Raw genomic sequence first — 27,951 nt, 5'->3', positions numbered from 1 at the left:
TGATTTCTCCATCCTTTCTTTCTCTCTCTCTCTCTCTCCCCCCCCCCCCCCCACCTCACTCCTCTAAAACCTTACCAGGCAAATCCATAGCATGAATATTTCAGCATCCACCACTTGAGCGCATTGGCTGCGTGGCGACGTACCTCATCAATAAGAGCTGGCACGGACGGTGCACTCCGCCAGAGACAGCTTGCAACCCGCAGAGGCATCGGAGAGCCCGCGCCAGCCAGTCCAGACTGCAGAGAAGGAAGCAGCAGCAGCCCACCCCCTTCAGAGGTCTGGACCCCAAGCCCCTCTGCAGGTGACCTCCCCACAAGCAAGTCGGCATGGATGTCTTTAAGAAAGGCTTCTCCATCGCGAAAGAGGGGGTGGTGGCAGCGGCAGAAAAGACCAAGCAGGGAGTGACCGAGGCTGCAGAGAAGACCAAGGAAGGAGTCCTGTACGTAGGTAAGAGAAGCCTTTTGCCTGGGCTCCTGGGGGAGGCTGTGCAAGGAAAAGAAAGCCATTACTGACCTTGTGCCGAGCTTCCTGGGGCTCCCTGGAGGTGGGAAGAGTGACTAAAAAGTGCATTGCATCAAGATGGCAGCTGCCAGGAGGGATCTGAGGACCCCCCCCCCCAGAGCAGTTCCCCTCTCCAGAGCAGTTCTGCTTAGAATTCAATTGCAAGCAGCCTGTCACTCATTCACATTATAATTTGTCTCTAGGAGATAGGGATGCCAACCTCCAGGTTCGGGCCTGGAGACCTCTCAGAATTCCAGCTCATCTTCAGACTACATAGATCAGTTCCCCTAGGGAAAATGGATACTTTGGAGGGTGGGCTCTATATGGGGTTACCAACCTCCAGGTGGAACGTGGAGATCTCCCAGAGTTTTAATTTATCTCCAGGTGACAACGCTCAGTTCCCTTGGAGAGAATGGCAGCTTTGTGTTTTTTTTTAATCGTTTCAAATTTTATTTATAATCAATTACATAAAAATACACTTAGTCATCTCCAAAATAACATGTTAATAGATTATATTACATTTACAAATAGTAACTTCCAACTGTAGTTGAAGAATATACAAAAAAACACATTAATTCTCCTATTCAAAATTTCAATCCATTCTCATTTCCCCTTATAAATCAACCAACAGTCATAAATCCACAACTATACTTTTTTTCTAATATAATATATAATAATAATAATAATCCATAAATTCCATTTTGTCTTAAAGTCCATTATGGCAGCTATGGATATGTAATACCCCTGCTATGGCACTATACCCCACAGAGGGTCTTCACCTCTCAAATCTCACCCCCTCCCAGGCTACCTACCCAATTTCTCAACACAACTTTGGCAACGTTAACTCTATGGTCCTGTACTCCACCGAGGTCCCTGTCCTCCCCAGGCTCTACCTCCAAATCTCCAGGAGTTTCCCAACTGGGATCTGGAAACCTTACCCCCTCTCCTCCTCCAGTGGCCAGAAAGGACCTGGTAACCCTGTGCATGGTTGGGATTGGGACCCACTCCTGGTCCAGCTTGCCTGCCTTTAAGAGCTGCCTGATGGCACTGCAGATATTCTGGCTGCACTCAGGCTGTGTGTCCCTACAGGGCGGGGGGCATTCCCTGGACCTGAGATGGGATTTGCTTCCACCCCCAACTGATTGAGGTTAGGTTGCAGAGAGGGGAAGCTGGTCCTTGGCTCAGGCTTCATCTGCTGCCAGTCCTGTGGATAAAGAGACAACAGCAAAGACAGGGAGACCCGTGGAAGGTCCTGGCAGGCTCTGGGTGGGGCCCATGATTGAACTCAGTAGCATCACACGTCAGAAAGGTGTTGCTCTGCTTAGAATTGTATCACCAGCAGCCTGTCCCTCACTTGCATTATAATTCTTCCTCCCCGTTGTCTCTACCAAAGGTGTAGGGCAGGGGTAGTCAACTTGTGGTCCTCCAGATGTCTATGAACTACAATTCCCATGAGCCTCTGCCAGGGGCTCATGGGAATTGTAGTCCATAAACATCTGGAGGACCACAGGTTGACTATCCCTGTAGAATAGGGAGGCCAGGCTCCAGGAAAGGCCAGGGAATCCCAGCTCTTCTCCAAACTACAGAGATCAGTTCTTCCTGGAGAAAATGGTGGACTCCTGGGATTTGTGCCCCACCAAGGTCCCTGCCCTCCCCAGGTTCCTTCCCGAAAACTCCTGGTGTTTCACCACCCTATCTGGCAACCCTGTGCCCCTCCCATCCCCGGGCACTGGTCAGGTGGGACCTAGCAACCCTTGTAGGGAAAAGCCAATGCCCAGATCAGGGACTCAGCAGTTTTCTTTCCTTCACACATCAAAAAAAAACCTCACAAAACTTTACTGTGCAACTTGATGGTGTTTTGGGATGTCAATTCCTGCACATTTGGGGGCAGACTAGGGTTGCCAACCTCCAGGTGGGACTTGGAGAGTTCCCAGAATGACAACTGACCTACAGACTACAGAGACTGGGTGGAAGGAGGGGGTTGGAATGGCAGCTTTGGAGGATGGACTCTACGGCCTTATACCCTATGGAGGCCTGTCCTAACCCCAGACCTGCAAATCACCAGCAATTTCCAAAAGCGGGGCTGGCAACCTTAGGGTGGGCACAACCTAGGGAAGAGGAGAGGGAGTTCAGCCATCCATCCCACCCTCCAAAGGCACCTTTCCCGGAAGGGGAACTGATCTCTGCAGTCTGGACATCAGTTGTAATTCCAGGAGAACTCCAGCCCCTACCTGAAGGTTGGCAATCCCAAATTTTGCTCCTGGGCTCACCCGCTTTCCATTTTCTGTTGGGTTGCCCATCGATCTCCCTGCTCAAGGAGGTTGAGGGGAGACAGGAAAATGTCAAGTCTCTCTTGGGCGATGCTGTTCATGAAGAGGCACTGAAGAGGGGTTCGGCCTCTGAGCAGCCTGAAAACACAACAGAAGTTTGTGTCAGATACAGATTTATTATTAAGGTCAAAGATTAATCATGGATAAAATTTAAAGAGCCTGAAACAATCGTCATTATTATAGAGAAAATAAGTCATATTAAATGCTATCAAATCGAATACAACATAAAACATAAAATAGCTATAATATACCAAATGCAGTTTAAAAGAAATCATTCCCTGTCCTCCCTCATTTCAAGTATTTAATACAAATATGATACACGTAGGTGCAAAAATTTGCCACTTGTCTCAGCCTAGAGGATTTTCAAGTGATAATAACACATCTAAACAGATCTAAACAGATCTTGTCTCCACAATCTGGCAGTTTTCCTAGGAGCGGGGAGAGAACCATATCCTTCTGTGTGTTGTAGACGGGAAAGCAAAAGAAACCATGCTCCAATTGCTCCATCTTGGTGCCCATTTGTCCTGCTCTCTTAGGGGATTCCAACTGCCCTTGAAGCTTAAGAAGTGATGGAGCAGCGTTTCCAAACCTTGCCACCCTCCCCATTGTCTCTTTGCTTTCCAGTTCCAGTCTCCAGGCTGTGGTTGGAGATCTGAAATTACAACTAGTACCCAGGGATCAGTTCCCCTGGAGCAGGGGTAGTCAAACTGCGGCCCTCCAGATGTCCATGGACTACAATTCCCATGAGCCCCTGCCAGCGAATGCTGGCAGGGGCTCATGAGAATTGTAGTCCATGGGCATCTGGAGGGCCGCAGTTTGACTACCCCTGCCCTGGAGGAAATGGCTGCTTTGGAAGGTGGACTCTACGTCCTTATAGCTCCCCAAACCCCTCCCCTCCCCAGGCTCCACCCCCAAATCTCCATGAATTTCTCAGAGCTGACAACCTTGTGGTTTTAAAGGTTGTCAACCTATCATACTAGATATTTTCCTCCAAATATGCCCATGTCTCTCCCTAAGTCCTCCCTGCTTGTCTCCCTTCCTGTTAGGCAGAATTGCATATTACCTTGGAGGCATACAGCTCCCCGCCCCCCCCCCCACTTGTGTGGAAGCAGATGAGTAGGCATTTGTTTGGAGGAGGGGAGCATGATTGTGTAGGATTCCCAACCTCTAGGTGGAGCCAGTTTGGTGTAGTGCTTAAGAGCAGTGGCCTCTAAGCTGGAGAACTGATTCCACACACATAAGTTATTGCACTTACAATGCACTTTGTTGTTGTTAGGTGTCCGACCCATCGCAACCCCATGGACAATGATCCTCCAGGATTTCCTGTCCTCTACCATTCCCCGGAGTCCATTTAAGTTTGCACCTACTGCTTCAGTGACTCCATCCAGCCACCTCATTCTCTGTCATCCCCTTCTTCTTTTGCCCTCAAGCGCTCCCAGCATTAGGCTCTTCTCCAGGGAGTCTTTCCTTCTCATGAGGTGGCCAAAATATCTGAGTTTCATCTTCCGGATCTGGCCTTCTAAAGAGCAGTCAGGGCTGATCTCCTCTAGGACTGACCAGTTTGTTCGCCTTGCAGTCCAAGGGACTCACAAGAGTCTTCTCCAGCACCAGAGTTCAAAAGCCTCAATTCTTTGACGCTCGGCCTTCCTCATGGTCCAACTTTCGCAGCCATACATTGCAACTGGGAAGACCATAGCCTTGACTAGACGCACTTTTGTTGGCAGAAATACGCTTTGAAATGCACAATGCACTTTAGAAGTAGATCCAGCTGCAAAAGTACACTGAAAGTGCATTATCCTACACACGCAGAAAACACCCCGGGTTTGATTCCCACTTCTTCTTCACATGCAGCCAGCTGACCTTGAGCCAGTCACAGTTCTCTCAGAGCTCTCTCAGTCCCAGGGTGCCTATTGCAGGAGGAGGAGGGGAAGGTGATTGTAAGCTGCTTTGAGACTCATTTAGGCAATGAAAAGCAGGGGGGGGGGAAACCCAGCTCTTCTCTTCCTCCTCCCATAATTACGACTGATCTTCAGACCACAGGGATTAGTCCCCCTGCAGAAATGGCAGCTTCAAAGGTCAAACTCTGTAGTACAGTAAAGATTATAGGTGAACCCCACCCCCCATTCCTTCCTCCACTGGCTCTCATTCCTCTCCAAATCTCCAGGAATCTCCCAGGTCAGAACTGGCAACCCTCGTTATGACAATCAAAGTCCATGGAAAAAGAAGGCTTGGTTCTTATACACCACTTTTCTCTACCCAAAGGGGTCTCAGAGCAGTTTACAATCACCTTCCCTTTCCTCTCCTCACAACAGACGCCCTGTGAGGGAGGTGAGGCTGAGACAGCTCTGATATTACTGAAGAAGAAGAGTTGGTTCTTATATGCCGCTTTTCTCTACCTAAAGGAGTCTCAAAGCGGCTTATAGATGCCTTCCCTTTCCTCTCCCCACAACAGACACCCTGTGAGGTGAGTGAGGCTGAGAGAGCCTTGATATTACTGCTCAGTCAGAAAAGCTTTATCAGTGGTGTGGCAAGCCCAAGGTCACCCAGCTTGCTGCCTGTGGAGGAGGACTGGGGAATCAAACCCGGCTCACCAGATTAGAAGTCCACGCTCCTAACCACTACACCAAGCTGGGTCTCCAGGGTTGATCTCTGCTCCAGACAGCCCTGTCCCTTGACTGCTGTTCCCAATTTCCTGGACTCAGAACAGCTTTTGGATTGTAATGACCCCAGCTGGTTTTTGCAAAGTACACTGAGGGGTATACTGTTAAGATAATTAATATTTTGAACTGGCATTTTCTCGGACAGAAACATCTGTGGAAGGCTCATGAGTGATGCTGAAACGGCAGTTTGGGAATTTAAAAGAGATCAAAATCCCATGGTTTCTTGCTGTGCATTTTCCACCCCCACACCCCCGGTCATACACAGAAGCTCACTTTTCTATATATGGGCACTCCACTGATTCTTTCTCTTGAGAGGTAGTGGGTGGCTGTTGTGGGGGTTGGGTGGGGGAGGAAGGGATGAGGGGAGAAGGGATGAGGGGGGGAGCAAGGGGTGAGGGACTGCAAGCAGAAAATGGGCTGTCACAGGGGAGGAGACCAAAAACACGCTAACATTTATGCAAGAAAAAGGATGTCCTCAGTACCATCATAAAAGAAAAGTCATTGTAAAGCTAGTTTTAAATACTGAGCTTAAAAAACACAGTCACCACTATGAGGGGAGAGTGTCATGCAGAATCAAAAATACTATGGTGTGTTATCCACGAAGAAAATTGTGCTACGTGCAAATATTTTAAAAGTACATCTTTGGGGCAGACTTTTTGAGCTTTCCTGCCATGTATAATACATTAGTTCAGGTCAGGCTGCAAAAGAAGAAGAGCTGGTTCTTATATGCTGCTTTTCTCTACCCGAAGGAGTCTCAAAGCAGGTTACAATCGCCTTCCCTTTCCTCTCCCCACAACAGACACCTTATGAGGTGGGTAAGGCTCAGACAGCCCTGATATTACTGCTCGGTCAGAACAGCTTTATCAGTGCTGAGGCGAGCCCAAGGTCACCCAGCTGGCTGCATGTGGGGGAGTACAGAATCAAACCCGGCTCACCAGATTAGAAGTCCACTCTCCTAACCTCTACACCAAACTGGCTCTTGGATCCTGCTTGGATGCAAGTACCTTGAACTGTTAGCAAAGGGGAGAAAGGGAGACACACACATGCAGCTTACTGAGGGATATTTTCAGCCATGGCACTGAACAATGCAGGGAATTTACAGCCAGCTTTCTCTACATTGATAGAATCTCTTGAGCATCCTTCAAGGTTCCAGTTGACTGTGCATTAGCAGCAATACTGCTGAGTCATTGCAGAGATAGAAAAAGAGAGAGAGAGCATGCAGCTAGTTTTGCGTCAGCTGCTGCAGCAGAGGTCATCTCCTCTAATATTAAGCACACACGAAGCTAGATGCCTTTGGCTTCGCATGGCTCATGCCAAGTGGGCTGCATTGCAGCTTGGATTTTGTTTCTGGTGCTCTTGATGAGGCCTGGTACCTTTTGCTGAGTCATTGGTTGTTCAGCTGGTCCTCTTGTGGCAGGTGGTTAACCAGGTGCAAGGATAGTGCCTTACAGCTTTCCCTAGGAACTATTCACATGGCCTTATGTACTGAATCATGTAGCATCATTATGCTACAGCCATCAGTCACAAGTTGGGTTGCCACCTCTAGGGTGGAAAATATTTGGAGACTCTGGAGGTGGAGCTGGGAGTGGGCGGGATTTGGGGCAGGGAGGGACCTCAGTTGGGTATAATGCTATGGAGTCCACCCTTGCAAAACAGCCATTTTTTCCAGGGGAACTGACAGGCTGCTATAATTCCAGGGGATCCTCAGGTCCCACCTGGGAACTGGGATACCTTCTTGCTGTCCACCAGGTGGAGATCTCTGCAAATTACAGTGCTTTCCAGATGGCAGAGATCAGTTCCCTTAGAGCAGTGGTTCTCAACCTTCCTGATGCCGAGACCTTTAATGTTGTTCCTCATGTTGTGGAGACCCCCCAACCATAAAATTATGCAAGTGTTCTTTCATAGATATTAAACCGAAACTGACCAATGGTGTGAAGAACCATTGTTTTTGATTGTATATAAATTGGATTTTTTCTGATGTTTCTCAGTTCTGCCTCTTGTCCCACCATGCTGATCTCACTCTTTTCCGCTGCTCCAGAAAGATGAACGCTGAACCTCAATCTACCCTACAAGGCTGTGGATGGTACCCCCCTGGCCAAGCTGCTTGCCCTGCCGTGACCCCTGAGAAAGGGTCGTTTTACCCCCAAAGGGGTCCTGACCCCCAGGTTGAGAACCACTGCCCTAGAGGGAAAGGCTGCTTTTAGGGTGACCCGTATGGCCTTATACTCTACTCTGAGGTCCCTCCCCTCCCAAACCTCACCCTTCCCAGGCTCCACCCCCAACATTTCCAGGCATTTCCCAACCTGGAACTGATCACTCTACTCACAGCTGTCTTTGCTTGGCCGGACAAAATGATCCAGGAGGATGGATGTGGTGGAACAAGAATGCTACATGCAATTATATGATTGTTAATACAGGCAGGGGTTCATCCATTTTGGTGGGCAAGGGTAGCCAAGCTAAGTTTTGTGGTGGCTTCAACCCTGTCCTAGTGGGACGACATCCTGTATGCATTTGCATTTGCATTTGCATTTGCATTTGCATTTGCATTTGCATTTGCATTTGCATTTGCATTTGCATTTGCATTTGCATTCCTTCCTTCCTTCCTTCCTTCCTTCCTTCCTTCCTTCCTTCCTTCCTTCCTTCCTTCCTTCCTTCCTTCCTTCCTTCATTCATTCATTCATTCATTCATTCATTCATTTATAGCTGCATGTCTCCCCAACTCTGACTCAAGGTAGCTTTGAGAGCCTCTTTCTCCCTCCTCCATTTTCTCACAGCAGTCCTGTGAGGTAGGTCAGGCTGAGAATTTGTGACAGGCTCAATATCACCCAGCCACCTTCCATGGCAGAGGTGGGGATTTGAGCCCAGGTTGCCCACAGTCCTAGTCCTACTACTCTGTCCACTACCAGATGATCTTGCAGGTCACCCTGAAGGCCTGTGATGTGCTGTACATTGTCTGAAATGAGCCAGAGAAGAGTGGGAGGACCATGAACAACGGGGTAGGGAGCGAGCCCCAGCACTTGCCCCAGCTGTGCTGCCCGGAGAAGGGCGCCAACGGCTACGGCTTCCACCTGCACGGGGAGAAGGGCAAGGTGGGCCAGTTCATCCGCTTAGTGGAGCCGGACTCGCCGGCTGAGAAGTCCGGGCTGCACGCCGGCGACCGCCTGGTGGAGGTGAACGGCGAGAACGTGGAGAAGGAGAGCCACCAGCAGGTCATCACTCGCATCCAGGACAGGTGTTCTCCAGAACATAATGTCAAACAGGAAATCTTCTCTTCAGCAAAAGTTTAATTTCTCCCTTCATTTGCTCCACAGTTTAATTCTTTTCTTCCATAGTTCACTTTTGGTAGCCCCCACATTTATTTGTTCATTAATTGTTCCCGTATTAACCAACCATTCATTGTTTCTGTTCTGGGATAATGCTTTTTACCTTGCAGCCAAGTCAGTTGCTCCTTATTGTTGTCCCTCCCGCCCACCCCCTGGAATAGCAATGATTACCCAATCAAGACACAAAGGAATTAATTACTCTGCAATTCAATTCAACAAAGAGAGAGAGAGAGCAACATTACTAGAGGCCTTGAACCCCCTCCCCCTTGTATTTTGACCTCCACTTTGGCACACAGATTGCGTCTTAAATTTAAAACAGCCTCAAACAAATCAAGTCTGAAAAAAACAGGGAGGACAGTGTGGAAAACACCCAAATGCAACAGGATGATAAGAACATTGTCTGAAATCTCTGAATGAATGAGTTACACCCAGCCGAGAACGAGTGGGTGCTGTGGAAGACACAGGGGGCTTCATGCAGAAGTAAACAGGAACAACACACCAATAAGACGTCTACTATTTCCAGCCCCCACTTAGAAGTCCAATGAGAAAAGAAGAGGAAAGCGTGCCTTTTAAAATTACCAGTGTGGTGGGATGGGATGAACTCCAAGTCCTAGCCTCACACACCCAAAGATTAGCCTGCCACAATCCCTTGTTTATTTGTTTCCCCCAGTACAACAGTTGTCTTTTGCTGGCAAGGCGAGACCATTGGCAGATCTGGCTCCATGCCATGCATCAGGCAGTTATGAAGTCTGAGTCATTGGGTGTGTCTCTTAGTGAAGGCGGGGAGGGGGGAGCCAGACAAGCTCAGTCATAGCAACAGCAGAGCTCTTTTCTCCTTTCCACTGTGTCTGCAGCTCTCTACTTAAGCAGAGTTTCTCAGTTCAGAATTTTCTTTCAAGGCGGTTTATTGATGACTTGCCCTGCCCTGGACAGCCCTCACTAGTCTGATCTCATCAGATTCTCAGAAGTGAAGCAAGGTTGGGGCTGGTCAGTCTTTGGATAGGAGATCACTAGTGTTTCCCTACAAGTGGTGTGCATGAGCAGCCTGTCATTAATACCAAAAGTCCTGCTCAGCAGCAATCTGGATCCACACAGAGTCTTGCACTGCCCATGAAGAAGAAGAGTTGGTTTTTATATCCTGCTTTTCACTGGCTTACAATCGCCTTCCTTTCCTCTCCCCTGCGAGGTAGGTGAGGCTGACAGAGCTCTGTGATAACAGCTCTAACAGGACTGTGACTAGCCCAAGGTCACCCAGCTGACTCACTAGATTAGAAGCCATTGCTCTTATCCACTGCACCAAGCTGGACCATCTGAAGATTACAGCAGTTCTATCCTGCTCAGGATGTGCGAACTGGTCCACTCAGTGGCGGGGTGGGAGGGGGGGAGGAAATTAGGGAAAACATTGGAGACCACCAAGGACGTGACATTAAGGAAGGCAATGACAAAGCACTTAAGAATGTCCTTTGCCTTGAAGACCCTATGAGGACTCTTCTCCAGAAGTCAGCAGTGACTTGGCACCATTAAACATAAAAGTCTCTTTCCATTAAACTGGAAAGAGATGATGTCTATAAAGGTACCATCTCTCTCTCTCTCTCTCAAGCCCCCATCCTGTCTCTTTACTGCAGGGTGGCCACCTCTCTTTTGACAGGAGACTGGCACATTTAATACTTAGATATCTTAAGCTATTTTTTACATTGCCTTCCTGCTTAGTGGAGACGCATAAGATCTTAAAATGGCATTCTCCAATCCTGCATCTCCAATCCTGCATTTCGATCTTCCGTCTCCCAAGAGATTCCAGCATGGCATTCTAAGCCCTACACCACACTTCGGCCCTCCATTACGAGGAGGTGAAAGAAGCAGCCAGTGGTTGCAAGACCTTGTAGCCTCTGTTTTGCCCCCTTGAGCCAGCCCAGAGATGTGAGTTGGTGGCAGAAGCGAAAGAGATCTCAGTTGGGAGAAAGAGCAGGTGACGGAATGAGAGAGTTACTGAGTTGGGAAATAACTGGAGATTTGCGGGGTGAAGCCTAGAGAGGGGGGATTTATGGAGGGGAGGGACTTCAGCAGGGCACAATGCCATATAGCAGTAGTGGCCAAACTGTGGCTCTCCAGATATCTATGGACTACAATTCCCATAAGCATCATGCTGGCAAGGGTTCATGGGGATTGTAGTCCATGAACAGCTGGAGAGCCACAGTTTGGCTACCCCTTCTATATGGAGTCTACCCTCTAAAACAGCCATTTTCTTCAGGGGAACGGATCTCTGTAGTCTGGAGATCGGTTGTAAAAGTAGGAGATCTCCATGCCTCACCTAGAGGTTGCCAGTGCTAGTGAGAAATCTGCCCTCAAAAGTATCTTTCTCATTTTCATCTTCGTCATTTCCTTTTGTTTATGTTGTATTTTTTTTAAAAAATACAGACAGCTTTGGGTAGTTCATAGAATCATAGAATCATAGAATCATAGAGTTGGAAGGGGCCATACAGGCCATCTAGTTCAACCCCCTGCTCAACGCAGGATCAGCCCAAAAGCATCCAAGAAAAGTGTGTATCCAATCTTTGCTTGAAGACTGCCAGTGAGGGGGAGCTCACCACCTCCTTAGGCAGCCTATTCCACTGTTGTTGGGGAGAAGAACAATAAATCCATTAGAACAATTCACCACATGACTTTTTTCTGTCTGCTTTTCCTTGCTCCCTGCTCCCTTGGGGGCAGGCTGGGGAGGGCAGGGCTCTTTTCCAGGGCCATATTTGCCTCCCTGTCCTCCCCAGACTCCATCTCCAAATCTCCAGGAGCTCCCCAAGCCTAGATCTGGCAGCTCCACCTCCCTTCCCCCACTGGTGGTAGGAGGGGGACACAGGTGGTAGGAGGGGGAGAGCAATAAATCAACGGGTAATGCCCTGAGCTTATTCGAGACTTGCTAAAGGAAAGTGCATTTCCTGGGATGACAAACCAAGCCCTTTTCTAATCCTCAACAAAATGTCAGAGTGATTGAATTCCATTTGAAAGCTGCAAAGATCACCTAAAGGACAACACATACAAATGAACTCTGTATTTTAGATCTGTTGTTAGCCAACACAAGTTGGCTGAGCAAGAGTGGTGGCCTATAAATATAATGAAATAAATAAATACATAACACACCACTGTCCTTTGCCAGAACTTAAACCTCCTGTTTAGAGCCACAGACAGATAAACAGCCACAGATAAACAGCTTTGCGAAACGCCCAAGCCCAGAGATGATTTTTTCCTGTGGCTGAAACAACACACTGATCAATCATGGAGTTGCCAGCAACACAGAAACTCGTTTCGTAAGGGTGGCAAGAGTGTTCCTGGTATGGGAACCCAGCAGCCTTTTGCTCTGTCGTAAATCTCATATGTCCAAAACCCAGTCTTCACTCAATCTGGGGCTTTTTGGGTAGTTTTGGGCACCACACCCAAAGGAAGATGTGGACAAACTGGAACTGGTTCAGAGGAGGGTCGGGAAGACAGTCAGGGGTCAGGAAAACAAGGCCAATGAGGAAAGGGAGGAGAAGAAACTGGGCATCTTCAGCATGGACAAGGAGGGAAGACTGAGGGCCAATACCAGCCTTTTCCAACCTTTTGACCGTGGAGGGACCACTGGACTCCTTTTCAGGCTTCAAGGTACTCAGAAGTGATGTCAGATGGCCACATCCCTGGAAGTGAGAGGAGCCTCACCTGGCAAGGTTTAAAAGGCTGGGGGCCCTTCCCTTCTTATCCCCTGTCATTGGCCACTTCAGGGGGGGAAGGGTCAACCTGTCCAAATATGGTTAGAATGTTTTTTTTTTAATTTAAAACATTTTCTTTCCTTTTTCCTTGGAGCTGGAAATGGCTCTCCCCAGTCATCATTTTGAAAAAAAAAAAACATTCCCTGGTGCCATTAAGGTACCATACCTTTGTGTTTTACTTGCTCAAAAGGTTCTTCTGAAATCCACAAAATCCGAGCCCAGTTTCACTTGAAAGACCAATCATATTTTTCAGGGTATGAGTTTTCCTGAGTCAAAGTCTACTTCTCCCAAGTTTGTTCTACCACTACAGACCTAACAGACCTTTGTGTATGGTACCACAGTATCATGGTTGGGGAACCCTGGCCTAAGTACACACTGCATTTTAATCCGGGTCCTCTCCGGGGCCAACAATTCATGTTAGAGTTGCCAAGCGACAGGTGGATCTAGGAGAACTGGAATTACAACTGATCTTCCAGCTACTGAGAATAGTTTCCCTGGAAGAAATGGCAGCTCCAGACCTCCAGGCATTTCCCATGGCATCAAACCCCTGCAGACTTTCCCTTGCTCTCTGATTCTGGCCCAACCAGGCAAGGCCACCAAACCTCCAGGGATTGCCCAAACCAGACTTGGCATCCCTAATCCACATGCAGTTCGAGGTTCACCAATGGTAAACCCATTCCCAAGCAATCCCAGTTGAGACTGGCACCATGGCACATGAAGAGGAGGGACTTCCCTCCCATGCTCTTTTCCTAAGCTGAAAGGTGCTGTTATTTGCCCCCTTGGAGGCACCACATGCAAAGGGCAAATAGTACCCCCAAGGACATTTGGGGTTGGGAAAATGACATACAGGAAAAGTCAAAGCACCAAAGTAATTCTTTTTTCACAAGTTGGGTCCAGCTCTTTGTGTAAAACTGGATAAATATTGTTTTCCTGCCTGGGTTTATTCTTTGACATACGCATATTTTCCATTCCTTTTTGTTTCCATTTGCAGAAGGGTCGGAATGGGGCACACATAACTCTTATGTCTACCATACAAGGCAGTTTGTATTTGTTTTGTGAATCTTAAAGAGCTCTCAAACGCACACCTCTTGTTTGAAAAGTCACAGCTTGTGGGACTGCAAGGAAACTGCTTTTGTTTAGATAACACTTGTCTTCTTTGCTTTGCCTGTCTCCTTCACCTTCATGTTCCAGTACATTTATAAGAGATCTATGGACACAATGTCAATTGAATGTTTTTCCCCCACAGCTGACAAAACCAAAGAGGGAGTTGTGCAGAGCGTCACTTCAGGTAAGTGTTCAATTGACTCCCGTATTAACAAGTTCTAGCTTACAGCCAGGTTTTACTTGCTCAAAAGGTTCTTCTGAAATCCACAAAATCCGAGCCCAGTTTCACTTGAAAGACCAATCGTATTTTTCAGGGTATGAGTTTTCCTGAGTCAAAGCCTACTTCTCCCAAGTTTGTTCTACCACTACAGACCTAACATGGCTATCCACCTGAAACTATCTCCTAAATAAGCAGATACCTATGAAGACATTTACATGTGGCTTCACTTGCTTCTCAACACAAGCTCTAGGCAGGATCCTCATAAATTTTTTACTCCTATAGTCTTTTGAAAAAAGTGAGATAACATCAACAATTGGTCCATAGCACATAATTGTACATATGCCAAAAATACTATAATCTAATTGGTTATTTTGGGGATTATTTCCCCCAACAAGAGGGGAGACTAGCATGGCTCATTCTGCACACATAATGCACTTTAGAAGCAGATTATCCTTTTTTGCATAAGAAAATCCAGCTGCAAAAGCACACTGAAAGAGATTTATCCAGTGTGTGCTGAATGGAAAGAAAAATAACAGGGAGCTGGAAGGAACCTCAAGGACCATCTTGTCCCTCCCCATAAACAATGCAGGAAATTTTCAAGTACCTTCCCCACATTTCATTGCTTTCCTTTCACATTACTTTCATGTTATGGCTCCTTCCAGATGAAAGGTTTTTTCCTCCTTGGCATTGAAACTGGAGTGGGATTGTTTTTTCAGATGTTCCACCTATGCTCCTTCTATTATGTCCTGGGGCTTCCAGAGGTTTCCCCAAATCCAGGAGAGATTGGAGTCAAAGCAGGTTTGCCCACAAGTAGACATGAAAATAAAGCTTTTCAGATCTCGTGACCTACATCCAGGGCCATTTCCTCTCTCCACCCCACGCCCACCCCTTTCAAATGTCAGTATATAATTGTAACTCTAAATAGCAAGACTCCCTCTGGTGGTCCAGATGATGGGAAATTGTGAATGTAAGGACACACAGGCAAAGACAGTGAAGAGTAAACACACTAATCTTACAGTGAGGAATCATCCATGTATGAAAGCCCCCTATGAAATGCTTAAAAATTAGGCTCTTGTATTAGCACAGCTTAAGCCTTGTAGATTGTTTATGGTGGTAGCCTTAAGAAAGACAGGAAAACTTAAGAAGAACATTCTCTGTTTCACTTTGACTTGTAACTCATTTATTTCTGTTAAACTCTTAGTTGCTGAAAAGACCAAAGAACAGGCCAACCTGGTGGGCGAATCTGTGGTCTCCAGTGTCAACACAGTGGCAAAGCAGACTGTAGAAGGAGCAGAGACTGTTGTAGCCAGCACTGGGGTTGTTAAAAGGGTGAGTGCACTCTTCCAGCATTGCTATATGCTTAAAAGACTAAATTACGCATTACCTCAGCAAAATCTTGTTCCTAAACACAAAAGCATGTTTGCTCTATGACACTAACACAGAGGCTGAGAACATTCATTGGGGAGAAACTGGGTGTGGAACTGTTTTATTGATACTGCATTCTCATTTTTCTCACATGTGTTTTTGTTTCTTTGGGGGGATTCTGCTCTGCATGTGTTTTGCTCCCTCTAGTGGTCAATTCAATATTACATCAGTTTATATCCTGCCTAAAAATCTTCAGTTTTTAGTCCATTGCCCTTCAGGTACGTTGGACATAAACTGGTATAATATCACCAGACCCACCCAAGAAACAGGAATTTACAAGCAAGGAAAATGGGAATGTGGAAAAACCCATTAAGTAATTTTTATCTGAGAACAACAGTGGAAAGAATAGAATATAAATATATGAAATATATAATACGACTTCCTTTTGAAAGTTTCCCCCCTTTTCTCCTTGCCCTCAGCAAGATTTATTTCCAGACTATAAGCCAAGAGAGTGTGGGAGAAATGAGTAAGAAATAAAATTAAACAGTTCTCCCCCCTGCACATCCACTCTTTTCTGCAAACGCTTCTCACTCTTCGTAAGTGTTATCAAGCAACTACTGGTGTGCCACATAACACGTAGTTTATAACTTGAGTTACAACATATGTGCTTCTGTCAGTCTCCAAGAAACCGTGGTTTCTTTCTGGGCTGCAGTCTTCTTTGGAAGTAACTCTTGCGGTGGGAAGAAATCATGGCATTCTGCTCTGTCTAGTCTTTCAGTTAAGTCCTGTACTTCTTAAAACTGATTTCAAGTATTTTCTGGATTACAAGAAGTACATGCCTCACCAAGCTGTTGCCTTGGAAGAGGGTTGAGTTACATTTCATTGCCAGAACCTCATAGCTCAGTGAAATTCTGACCATCAGGGGATGCCTTTTAAGTCAGGTTTTGTGGTAAAGAACACCTGTCATAGGATTTTATTATGAGTCTCAGGTTTCTAAGGCATATTATTTGTTCATGTAGGATACTGACTGTGCTCGGCTTAAGGGGGCTGGATAGCTCCCTACACAAACTAGCATTATACTCTAGAACAGGGGTGATGATCTTCCAGCAGGGGCTCATGGTAATTGTAGTCTATGGACATCTGAAGAGCCACAGTTTGGCCACCCTGCCCTAGAATGTGCTCTGTGGATTCTTGTGGCTGCCCATTGCAGAGGAAGATTGGAAACTGAGTGTGGTACATCAGCTGGAAGAGTGTCCGACCAGGGGGGCTGGCTTCAAATCTTTACTCTGCTGTGAAGTTCACTGAACGACCCTGGGCCAGTCACTTGCTCTTAGCCAAATGTCAGTCATAGGAATGTTGTGAAGATACAATGGGGAGAACCATGCACACCATCCTGAGATCCTTAGTGGAAGGTCCGGATAAAAATGTCTCAGGCAGGAAATGAGTACTGTATTGTCAGACAAGCTGTCTGTCTTGTTGGCCTTCTCAACAAGACACTCCCATTGTGGGAGTCCCAGTTTCCCAAAGAAAGGTTGAAAAGATTGAATATAACTAGAGAAAAGAGTCCGTTCACATTTGTCTCCGAATTGCAGAGCAGTACTTTATGGGTAAGATTGGCACCAGACCAAAGAGGTCCTTTGGGACCCCAATTCAGAAAAGTGTTCATAAAGCAGATTCAAGAAAAATGGGACCCCTCACTGAGAAACAATGTTTATTGACTTGCACCCTATTATCATTTTCTGAAAAAGGAGGAAGAGGCGGATTCCTCCATTCTACGACAGATCCTCACTTTGACCCTTACTTTGTTCACAAGGGTCCCTTGATATCCACCCCCGGAGATGAATTTCAGAGGGGTTGTTTGGCTGCAGTGTGAGGAAGGAGGCAGAAAAGTCCCATTCTGCAAACTTGGTGGTGCTTGTGTTTGTTGAATACAAGCCATGCTTTTTCATCCACTGTTGGTTTTCTGAAGGTGGTGGGGAGGCAGTTTTCAACAATGCTCCCTCCGTGCAGACTTCGGACTGCCCCTCATGCTGCTCCTGGGGGTGTCCAGGAGCAGCATGTTAAGGGGCAATTTGGCCTGCTGCCAGAGAAGAGGGAGACAAGGGAGTTGCATTCTGCAGACAGAAATCCCTTCTGTTGAATATCTGCCCTCTATATTGTTGCTGTATGTCCTTAGAGAAACAAGGGTCTTGTTTCTTCCTGTGAATGCCAAATTGCTGTGGCTGTCGACAGATACTTCTTCCTTGGGTGCTGTCCTTTTTTCACCCTTATTTCAGACTCAATGCAGTGTGTGCTTGTTGACAACCTCCTCTTCACAAGACAGATTTTTGGCTGGAGAATCAGGAAGCAGCCCATAAAATAAAATTCTGTCGAAAGACCTGTCCTGAGCTTGTCCTTTTCATACAACCCTAGTGGTATTTGAAGAGAGAAACTCTTCCTGCTTCGCTCTCTGCACTGCCCCAAGGCAAAGTGAGGCTGCATGATCCTGCCATTTGCATTTCATGGCTGCGATGAGAGGCATGATGTTCATCTGTCTGAACTCTGGCCCTGGTGATGCATTAGCTTTTCCAAAACGTTTGATGGAGACCTCTGAAGAGGGAAAATGTGTGCACACCATGAACAATGACTAACCCAATCTCACCAAATCTTGGAATCTAAGCAGGGTCAGCCCTGGCCAAGTATTTGGATGGGGGACCTCCAAGGAAGTCCAGAGCAGGATGCAGAGGCAGGCAATGGCCAACCACCTCTGAACATCTCTTGCCATGAAAACCCAATGGGGGGTCACCATAAATCAACCAGAACTTGACGGCATTTCCCACCATCACCATCAGCTGTAATGACTCTGTTAGGAAAGCATAAGAGTTTGGCAGAGATGCAAAAGCTATATGACAGCAAAGAACCACCGATCCCTGCATAAAGCATAAGCAATGTAAAAAGTCTTATTTATTTCCTGTTTCAATCTTGATATGGAACAAAAATAACCCAGAGATAATTATTCAAAGGGAAATATTTCCAACAGGCAATGCAACATAAATACATCACACAAGCAGAGACGGGCCAGATCCTGGGATTCACTGGTCTCTAAGACAGTCTTTCTCAACATTTTTGACCATTGAGAAACCCCTGAAACATTCTTTAGGCATCAAGAAAGCCCAGAAGTGGCGCAGTCACAAAGATTATGGTTGGGAAGCATAGCTGTGGACATGCCCACCTGGGGCCCCTCCCCTTCCTACCCCCTCCATGCCTATCAGTGGACATTTTGGGAGAGGTGGGTAAGTTGACATGACTATATATCATCTGTTAAAAGTTTAACAAATTAAATATAATAATTAAATCCCACCCATTCAGGAAACCTTCCAAGGCCATCAAGAAGCACCCGTGCTCTAAGCAATATAAAGAATATAAAGAACCTGGACGGATGCCCTGTTGGCAGAAGTACCTTAGTTGGGTTGCCTTAGTAAGGAAGCCTTAAAATACAGCCAATTGAGCTTGGTTCCATTGCAGAGCTGGACATTCTTTATATTATCTCAAGATTTAAGCAGGAAATAAACCAGACTTTTTAATTCCTTATGCTTTATTGTATACACAGACATCAGCCATGCATGGATCGCTGGTTCCCATCTGTCATATATTGTTTTCGTGCGCTCCTGTCTTGTTTCTTGGAGATACAAAAGAGCCATCTTTGGCCACTGCTCATCCTCTACCTGCAGCCAAAGTGACTTTCCCCCTTCCCAGGAAAATCTACTCACTGAAGTGAAGTGGAGAACTTGGATAGGAATATGTTGACTAAATAATATATTGCAACTAATTTAGAAGTTGTTAGGGATGCCTGGCCAGCTCCAAGAACCTCTGTGTTTCCTGTCTCCTCTTTTGCTAGTGATGTTCAGTAAAGCATGGCAGGAAAAGCAGCTTGAAAGACTAGAAAACATACAGGGCCATTCCACACAGCGTTAATGTTGCTGAAGTGTTACCACTGTGTAACTCTATTTATTTTTCGTTATTCACCATGTCATACACAATCTGCAACACTCCTGCAACACTCCCACAAAAATCGCTTCGTTGTAGCACTTTTTGGGGAATTCCCCTTAAAATATCACTAGACTCTTGAGAACAACCTGCAGCACATCCGAAAAAGACATGTGCATTCTCAATATCGCCGTAGCAAGAATGTCCCTCCCTAAGCTCTCGCACCCGAGCTTCCGGCGTCGCGATCTCCATTTTCCCCCCCTTAAACCGGCAAAAGCAACTAATAGGCGTTGCTTCTTTGGCTGAAATCCCTCCGCAAGCAATTGTCTGTAAAGTTTCCAAGCACAATACAGCCCCCCGATGACACTGCCCGTAATTTCAGCCAGAAATTTCAGCCAGGGGGGGATTTTTTTTTTTTACTTTAAGAGCGTGTAAACGATTAAGCGCCAGCTGCTATGCCAGCATAAAAGGTCTTTCTGATACATCGAATTAACAAATATGCGTTGCTACTGGTGTTTTCGGGTTTTTAAAAAACAGATTTTAAAGGGAAACATGAACACAACAGTTATTTGCCTGTTCTGTTTGATTGATGGCCAAGGGCAGGAGAAAGCACAGAAAAATATCACCTCCTTTGTTGCGATTTCGGCAAGACTGGAAACTTGTGCGTTACAAGAACAGCGCTAGTGGGAGAGCCTTTTTTTTTTAATATAGAAACGGCTGTGTGCGTTACCAAGACCTGCCACTTTTGTTAGCAGTGCTTTTCAATAGCGCTCAGATTTAGCGACATTGCCTATTGTGCGGAATGGCCCATAGTGTCCTCTTAAGCACAGTTACATCTTTCCAAGCCCATTGAAATGAATAATATTAGAAAGGTGTAACCATGCTGAGAATTGTGCTTTAAATTCTTGTGATGAAACAAGAAAATTCGCTTTCATTGCTAATGCTGGGCTGAAGAGAACAGGGACAAGCCTGAAAAAAGAGGCAGCATATAGTTAAACAGATGCAGAGCAGTATAGAGCATCTGTTTAGTAGCCTGTCTATACCAATCTCAACAGACCTTGGGGACTAAGCAGGGTCAGCCCTGGTTAGTCCTTGGATGGGAGACCACCAAAGCAGTCACAGGGGAGCTAACCAGGGGCAGGCCATGGCAAATCACCTCATGACATCTCTTGCCTCAAAAAACCTCTAGGATCTCTCTACGGTGGCCATGATGTTCTGGCACATTCTACCACCACCTGTTTAATAACTTATCCTGCTGTACAAAGAGTGAAAGCAAGAACCAACCTCCTTCTCCAAATGTCCCTTATTCCTTCTTGTTTATTGTAAGTCCCAGAGCAGATGGATGTGATTCTGAAATCTGGATCGCAATCCTCTCATGTGAAATTATGTCCAACCTGCTTCACTTCACTGGCTGGCTGCCTGCCTGCCTGCCTGCATGAAGGGGCTAGGAGGAAACTCTAAGCTTTTGTTTTTCTCAGTGTTACCAGGAGATGCAGGAAAGTGATTCATGGCCTTGGCAGCAGCTGTTTATCCCTTGCATTGGTAGCACTGAGAATCAGCGTGATGTAGTGGTTAAGAACGGTGGCATGTGGAGAACTGGGTTGGATTTCCCATTCCTCCACACGTAGCCAGCTGGGTGACCTTGGACCAGTCACAGTTCTCTCAGAGCTCTCTTGGCCCCACCTACTTCACAGGGTGTCTGTTGTGGGGAGAGGAAGGGAAGGTGATTTGAGATGCATGAAGTCTACTGGATGACCTTGGGTCAGTCAGAGAGCTCTCTCGGCCCCACCAACCTCCGTGGGTATCTGTTGTCAGGAAAGGAAGGGAAGGCAATTATAAGACACCTTGAGACTCCTTCAGGTAGTGAAAAGTGCTATACAAAAATACCCCAGCACTTTTGAGTGTGGACCAGACTTTCTCAGCTTTTTACTGCTGAGAAACCCGTGGAACATTCTTCAGGCTTTGAGAAGCCCCAGAATGGCACAATCATGCAGAATTTGGTTGGGAAGTATAGTTGTGTACATGCCCACCCAGGGCCCCTTGCCTTCCCACCCCCACCAGGCCCAACATTAGCTATTTTGGGAGGGGTGGGGGCATGCCAACATGATCATATGTGGTCATATCACCAGACAAATTTTTGCCAAATTTAAAAAACATGCAAAAATATTAATAACTCCCAGCCATTCAGGAAACCCTTCCAGGGCTGTCAAGAGACTCCAGGTTTCAAGAAACCCTGGTTGAAAAAGCCTGGCGTAGACTGTAGACTGACTTGAGGAAGAGGAAAACATTAATTGCCCATGGTAGCTGGTATAAGATTACCAATAATTTCCCATGCCATGCTCCAGGGGCGACCTGGGGAATCCCAGAATTACAGTGTATCTTCAGGCTACAGAGGTCAGTGCCCCTGGAGAAAATAAGTGCTTTGGAGGGTGGACTGTATCCCATTGTGCCCCACTGTGGTTTCTGCCCTCCCAGGCTCCTTCCCCAAATCTCCAGGAGTTCCCCAGCCTGGAGCTGGCAACCCTGACACCCCATTCCCTGCCACTGGCTGGGGGGGGGGGGGAACCTGGCAACCTTGGGTGCCCTCAGTTTCCAACGTGGCCTTCCCACTCGCCAGTCCCTTGATGAACAGAGAAGGGAGGCTCTGTACGATGCCTCTTTCTGTGCTGTTTGTCCTCAAATGGGAAACAAGCTGCCTTCAACGTGAGCCGTCTTTGCTCAGAACAAGCATCGACCTTTGCAGCGGGGTGAGCCGGTTCTGAGCTTGCTGCATTGCAGGGGCCGACCACGTGATCCCAAGATCATGCTCGCTCAATTTATAGAGGAGCCTCTGAGCCTGTCGGGCACCCCTCCCCACAGCTCATCTCTTTACCTTGTTCTACTGTTTTGCTCCCCTTCGGTTTAGATTTATTAAAGCCGATGCAAAAGATCACGGCATTGTGAGCACAGCCCTGGAAACACCGCAAGCACAGACCCACCCTGGATAGCCAGGCAAGCCCTACCCTGTCAGATCTCGGAAGCAAAGCAGGGTTGGCCCTAAGGGGACCTCCAAGAAAGACAAGGGCTGTGATGGGGAGGCAGGGAACAGCAAACCACCCCCAAACATCTCTAGCCTGGCAGCCGGACAATCTTAGGCCCTCCTGGGCATGGTACACCCATGCCATGCGATAAGCAAATAAAAAACCACAAACCCAGCAAAAGAACCACGGCTAATAGCGTGGGTTGGTTTGTTTTATTGCTAACCTAATGGGTTCTGTTTTCATGCATGGCCGGGAGAAAGGAGGCCTCAGATCTATAATCTCTAGGCACACTCATCTTTTTAAAAACAATTGACGCCAAACTGGATACCACGAAACACATGACCCTGGGAAACAACAGATGCATTTACTTTAAAAGCTGCATGGGGTGTGTGTGTGTGTGTAAAGGGCCGATAGGTTGCAGCTGATTTTTAGCAACCCCAGAAAGGAGAAAAAGGTGTAATTTGCCATGGCCTTCCTCTGCAGAGTCCTCCTTGGTGGTCTCCTTTCTAGGTATCTGCCCCGCTTAGATCTGATGGGATTGGGCTGTACTATGCCCTCTTCTCTCCCTCTGCCCCCCGCATGGTTCAATGGTAGAACATCAGTGGCAGAGCACCTGCTCCGTGGCTCAGTGGTAGAGCATCTGCTTGGCATTCGGAAGGTCCCAGGTTCACCCCCAGCATCTTCCGTTTCAATGGATCCATTAATCAGTGATGTGAAGGACCTCCCTCTGGAGAACAGTGCCAGTCGGAGTGGAAAATACTGACCTCGACAGGCCAAAGGATTTGTAGGACAACAATGCAACACCCACAGGCTACGCTGCCCTCGATTTCCTTTCAAAGTAGTACATGCTGGTGGAGATTTGCTGCACATCCATGATGGCCAGATGTCTTCCTAAATTATTCCTTTTCCGGGAGGCCGGTTTCTTAACACCCCAGCCTCAGAAGCCAGAGCAGGGCAGATAATTGGAGAGTAAATCAGTGCAGCACACAGCAGATGGAGTAGCCGTGAGCCTTGTGGGGCTGTGTGACATCTTTAGGGTGGCCAGCTCTGGGGTGGGAAATATCTGGAGACTTTGGGGGTGGAGCTGGGAGTGAGTGGGGTTTGGGTCAGGGAGGGACCTCAGTGGAGCAGAAGGCTATGGAGTCCACCCTGCAAGGCACCCATTTCCTCCAGGGGGACTGATCTCTGCTGCCTGGAGATGAGGGATAATTCCAGGGGATCCCCAGGTCTCACCTAGGGACTGGCATCTCTATGACAGAGTGTTAAAATAAAAGCATTGAGGCAAAGTAACATACCAATGTAAGCAATGCCCTGCTTTGTTCAGAGGATAATTCTAGGCACACCAAACGTGTTGGGGAGGGCAGAAACGAAAAGAAACGTTTTGATCCCGGCCGACGCTTCTTCATCCTGTAATTGTGTTGGCGTCTGCCATTTCGATCCAGAGAGGAAAAATCCTCAAGATCCACATTTCCTGGCTTGGTTTTCAAAATAGACATGTGAGTCAGAGAAGTGAGGTCACGGTGAGGGATATGAGAAACAAACACGAGGAGATGGCCAATCCCTAGGGTTGCCAGGTTTGGGTTGGAAATTCCTGGAGATTTGGGGGAGGGAGTGGAGCTTTGGGAGGGTGCAGTTTGGGGAAGGAAGAGACCTGTGGGGTATCATTCCATATGTTCTGCCTTCCAAAGCAGCCATTCCCTCCAGGGGAATGTGATCTCTGCCATCTGGAAACGAGTTATAACACTAGGCAGTCTCCAGTCCCCACCTGGAGCTTGGCAACCCTGCCTCTCATCATACCAACATTTATCCTCCGCAAGAGGAAAGCCTAGGCAAGTGGCTACTAAAGGTCACTAAAGCAACCCTCCAGTCCAGAAGCAGCAAACCTCTGAAGGTCCAAGATAGGGTCACCCCCCCCCCCCAGGTGGGGCTTGGGTTTCTCCTAGGATTACAAATGATCTCCAAACTACAGAGATCCATTCCCCTGGAGGAAATGGCAGCCTTGGAGGTTGGATTCCACAGACTCACATTCCCCCTGAGCTCCCTCCAACCCTTTTTAGGCTCTTTCCCCAAATCTCCAGGAACGTCCAAAACCAGTCATTTCTCCCCGTGTGCAGACCTCAGCGTGTCTTCTCCAACCCTTCTGTCTGTGTCTCTTCTGCAGGAGGATTTGGAGCATCCTGAGCAGCCTGGGGAGCCACCAGCCACTGCTGCCGAAGACGATGCCCCAGTGGAAGCCACAGAGGCCAGTCCCGAGGTAAAGCACAGCCACAGCCCAGCTAGCCCCAGAATCCTTGGCTGGTCTGGGGTTGTTCTCGCCATCTATTGTTCTTTCCTAACTTTCTCTGTGCTCAGCTGGTTTCCATTTCTTTTCTGCATACAGGTGATTTCAGATCTTTTTCTATGCCAAAATATGCTCGCCGTTCGGTTCCCTTTTGCAGGATCATTGGGGGCCCTGTAGGTTTCAAGCAGAGGGTGACACACTGGGAGGGGGCTGTGTAGCTCCTTGGTGCCACTGAGGTGGCTTAATACAGTAAGGGGGCAACAGGGCTTCTGCACAGCCGTTTTGCCCTGCTGGTTTTATTTAATTGACCATTTAATAGCATTATATCCATACACCAAAATACAACTCTAAATTCCCGGCATTAAAAAAAATAAAAGTAAGCCTCTGGGGCAGTGGTTCTCAACCTTCCTAATGCCGTGACCCTTTCTTTATGTTGTGGTGACCCCCAACCATAAAATTATGCAAGTGTTCTTTCATAGAAATTAAACCAAAACTGACCAATGCCATGAAGATCCATTGTTCATGATTGAATATAAACTGTTTTTTTCCCAGGGTTTCTAAGTTCAGTTCTGCCTTTTGTCCCACCATGCCGATTTTGCTCTTTTCTGCTGCTCCAGAAAGACAAACGCTCTATCTTGATCTACCCTGCAAGGCTGTTGTGGAGATGCCTCCCTGCCAAGCTGTTTGCCCTGCCACGACCCCTGTGAAAGGGTCGTTTGACCCAGAAAGGGGTCCCGACCCCTTTGAGGTTGAGAACCACTGCTCTAGGGGTGGTCATAGTTTGTACTGCCAGTACAGTGCTGGAAGAGGCTCATAGTAATTGTAGTCCATGGGGCTAGAGCCTTTTGTGTTTATTTAATATGCTGATTGAAAATTGATTTAAGAGTGATCTATGTTTACAGCACGTCTTTAAAAGCATCTCACTCATTCCAAGACCGTTTATGCACTGAGAACTTCACTGCCCCAGCTCTCATGCAGGAGCACAAATCGGGGGTGGATGAGGTGCACCAGGCCAAATGTGGGTGCAGGAAGAGGTGGGGCCACCTGCTACAACCAAAACTCCAGCCTGCAGCCCGGCATGAAACCTCCAGTGCATAAACGGTCCAAAAGAGAAAATAATTCATAGGAGTTTTTTCCCAAATCCTCCCCCAAATTTCCAGTTTTTCATTGGAATAATTAGGAAAAAAGGCTTCGGGAAAGAACTCCCTTCCCCGGGTTCCCCCCCCCCAAGGTTTCTAGTTTTTTACATCTCTGTTATGGCTGTATGGATACCAGTTAATATAGTAATATCTGTAGCTGTTTAATTGCTCTCTTGCATTATAATTGTTCTCTTGCATTATAATGGAGTTCCAACAAAGAAGGAGCTCACAGCAGGAAACCATCACATATAAGTGGACATTCAACCCAGCTATAATTCTCTCCCTGTATTCCTCCAGTCCGATATAGATCAGCCAAGGTAGATGAAATACATTGCAGGGAAGGAACACGCACAATTTAACTTCATTATAACCAAATGGTTTCCATCACAATTTGAAGGACACACAAATTAGATCCTGCAGGTTCAAATACTGGGTCAGAAAGGAGAGGGCTGATTCTTGTCACCACTGGGATCTTGCCCCTTATTTACATTTCAGCTAAGAAAGAAGAAATCTCTAAACAACCTAGTTTGAATCAAGAGCACCTTAGCGATGGACCCTGACGTTATCAAGAGAAGCCCAGAAGCTGTTGTGAAGAAGCTCCGCTCACATGGTTACTGGCAAAATTTAAAGCATGACTATCATGTGGGCAGGGGCCAAGGATGTGACTGACTCCTGGAAAGAAGTGCCTATTCAGGAACTTAACCTGGGATTCTTAACATTCATTATATTTCAGGCACATTGTGATAGATAATCTCAGGGCTGTTCCAGATTACCCTTTCTAGCAACATTTTGATGGGGGAGGGGGAAGCAGAGTGTCTTTCCTAGAATTAGCTCTTCTGTTGTGGGCACAGAAGAAGAAGGTTTGGTTCTTATATGCCGCTTTTCTCTACCCAAAGGAGTCTCAAAGACCGTTTACACACTGGAGGTTTCATGCTGGGCTGCAGGCTAGAGTTTCCGTCATGGCGGGTTGTCCCACCTCTTCCTGCACCCACACAGGGAAGCATTTGGCCTGGTGGGCCTCATCCGCTCCATATTTGTGCTCCTGTATGGGAGCTGGGGCAGTGAAGTTCCCAGTGCATAAACGGTCAAAATGGCTTACATTTGCATTCCCAGCAACAGACACCCTGTGAGGTAGGTGAGGCTGAGAGAGCCCTGATATTACTGCTCGGTCAGAACAGCTTTATTAGTGCCATGGCAAGCTCACGGTCACCCAGCTAGCTGCATGGGGGGAGCGGGGAATCAAACCCGGCTCGCCAGATTAGAAGTCTGCACTCCTAACCACTACACCTAGCTGGCTGCCCCAGAATGGGGGAATGGGCTGAGTGGAAGATCATTGGGTATGACACAATGCCAACAACACAAATTTGTGATGGTTTCATCATGGAGCTCATCTTGTTCTACTTATTGTACTATTAATTATATTTGTGACATCCTTAAGGTGGACATTACAATTGCTTTTTGCCTGCCTGATGATAAGAATCAGCATGGAAGAGTCTCTTGAGACAAACTTTGTAGCCCATACACATTTTTATAGCCTGAGGGCTGGTTTGTTGAAGTCAGGGGATGCATTCTTCAAAGTCACATTTCTGTTCTCCTAGATCAGGGGTAGTCAAACTGCAGCCCTCCAAATGTCCATGGACTACAATTCCCAGGAGCCCCCTGCCAGCGAATGCTGGCAGGGGGGTCATGGGAATTGTAGTTCATGGACATCTGGAGGGCCGCAGTTTGACTACCCCTGTCCTAGACCTTCTGGAACTATTTAGCATGAATTTGGAGATCCTGGCTGCCTCTGCTTTGAAATCCCAGGCACAGGGTTGGTTTGTTGTGAAAATTAACCAGTTCTCCTGTCTTTCTTCTTCCCAGGGTGAAAATGAAGGAAATTAACCCTCAGGTCTTCTAGTGTGAAAAATTGAGAATCCTGAGAGTAAATACAGAAATGGTAGCTGACACCAGAGCAGGGAAATCACCCACAGCCTAGGCTAACTTCATTCTGCACTTCAGTCTTTCACTTGCCTCGTACCGACACATCCTAGAAGTCTGGCAGACTCCCGGCCATATGTTGTAGGGTAACTGTGTGCTACACACCTTGTGTCTCTCCCTCACCCTCTCCTCTTGTGGCTTCCACCCTTTCCCATCTCCAAGCCTGCTGAGAGTGCCGTTCGGTAGCTGTGGTTTGGCGCAGCTGTGGTTGGAATTGTGGATTAATGTCTTCTGCCCATTAGCATCAGCACTCAAGATCCCTCGATATGGTGGACATATTTTTTTTCTAAAGAGACAAAATAAATATCAACTTGTTTCAACTATA

At 47.1% G+C, this 27,951-nt stretch overlaps 1 protein-coding gene across 1 annotated transcript; it reads left to right on the top strand.

Annotated features, from left to right (window-relative positions):
- Positions 1–87: 87 nt before the first annotated feature.
- Positions 88–27,951, top strand: SNCG (synuclein gamma). Its single transcript, XM_077350591.1, has 5 exons — positions 88–447; positions 13,798–13,839; positions 15,077–15,204; positions 24,388–24,480; positions 27,510–27,951. Exons 1-5 carry the CDS (start codon positions 327–329, stop codon positions 27,528–27,530), a joined length of 405 nt encoding a protein of 134 aa, XP_077206706.1. The 5' UTR covers positions 88–326; the 3' UTR covers positions 27,531–27,951.

This window comes from Paroedura picta, chromosome 8, assembly GCF_049243985.1.
Source record: "Paroedura picta isolate Pp20150507F chromosome 8, Ppicta_v3.0, whole genome shotgun sequence".
Taxonomy (NCBI): Eukaryota; Metazoa; Chordata; class Lepidosauria; order Squamata; family Gekkonidae; genus Paroedura; species Paroedura picta.
This window is presented reverse-complemented; position numbering and strand designations above follow the sequence as displayed.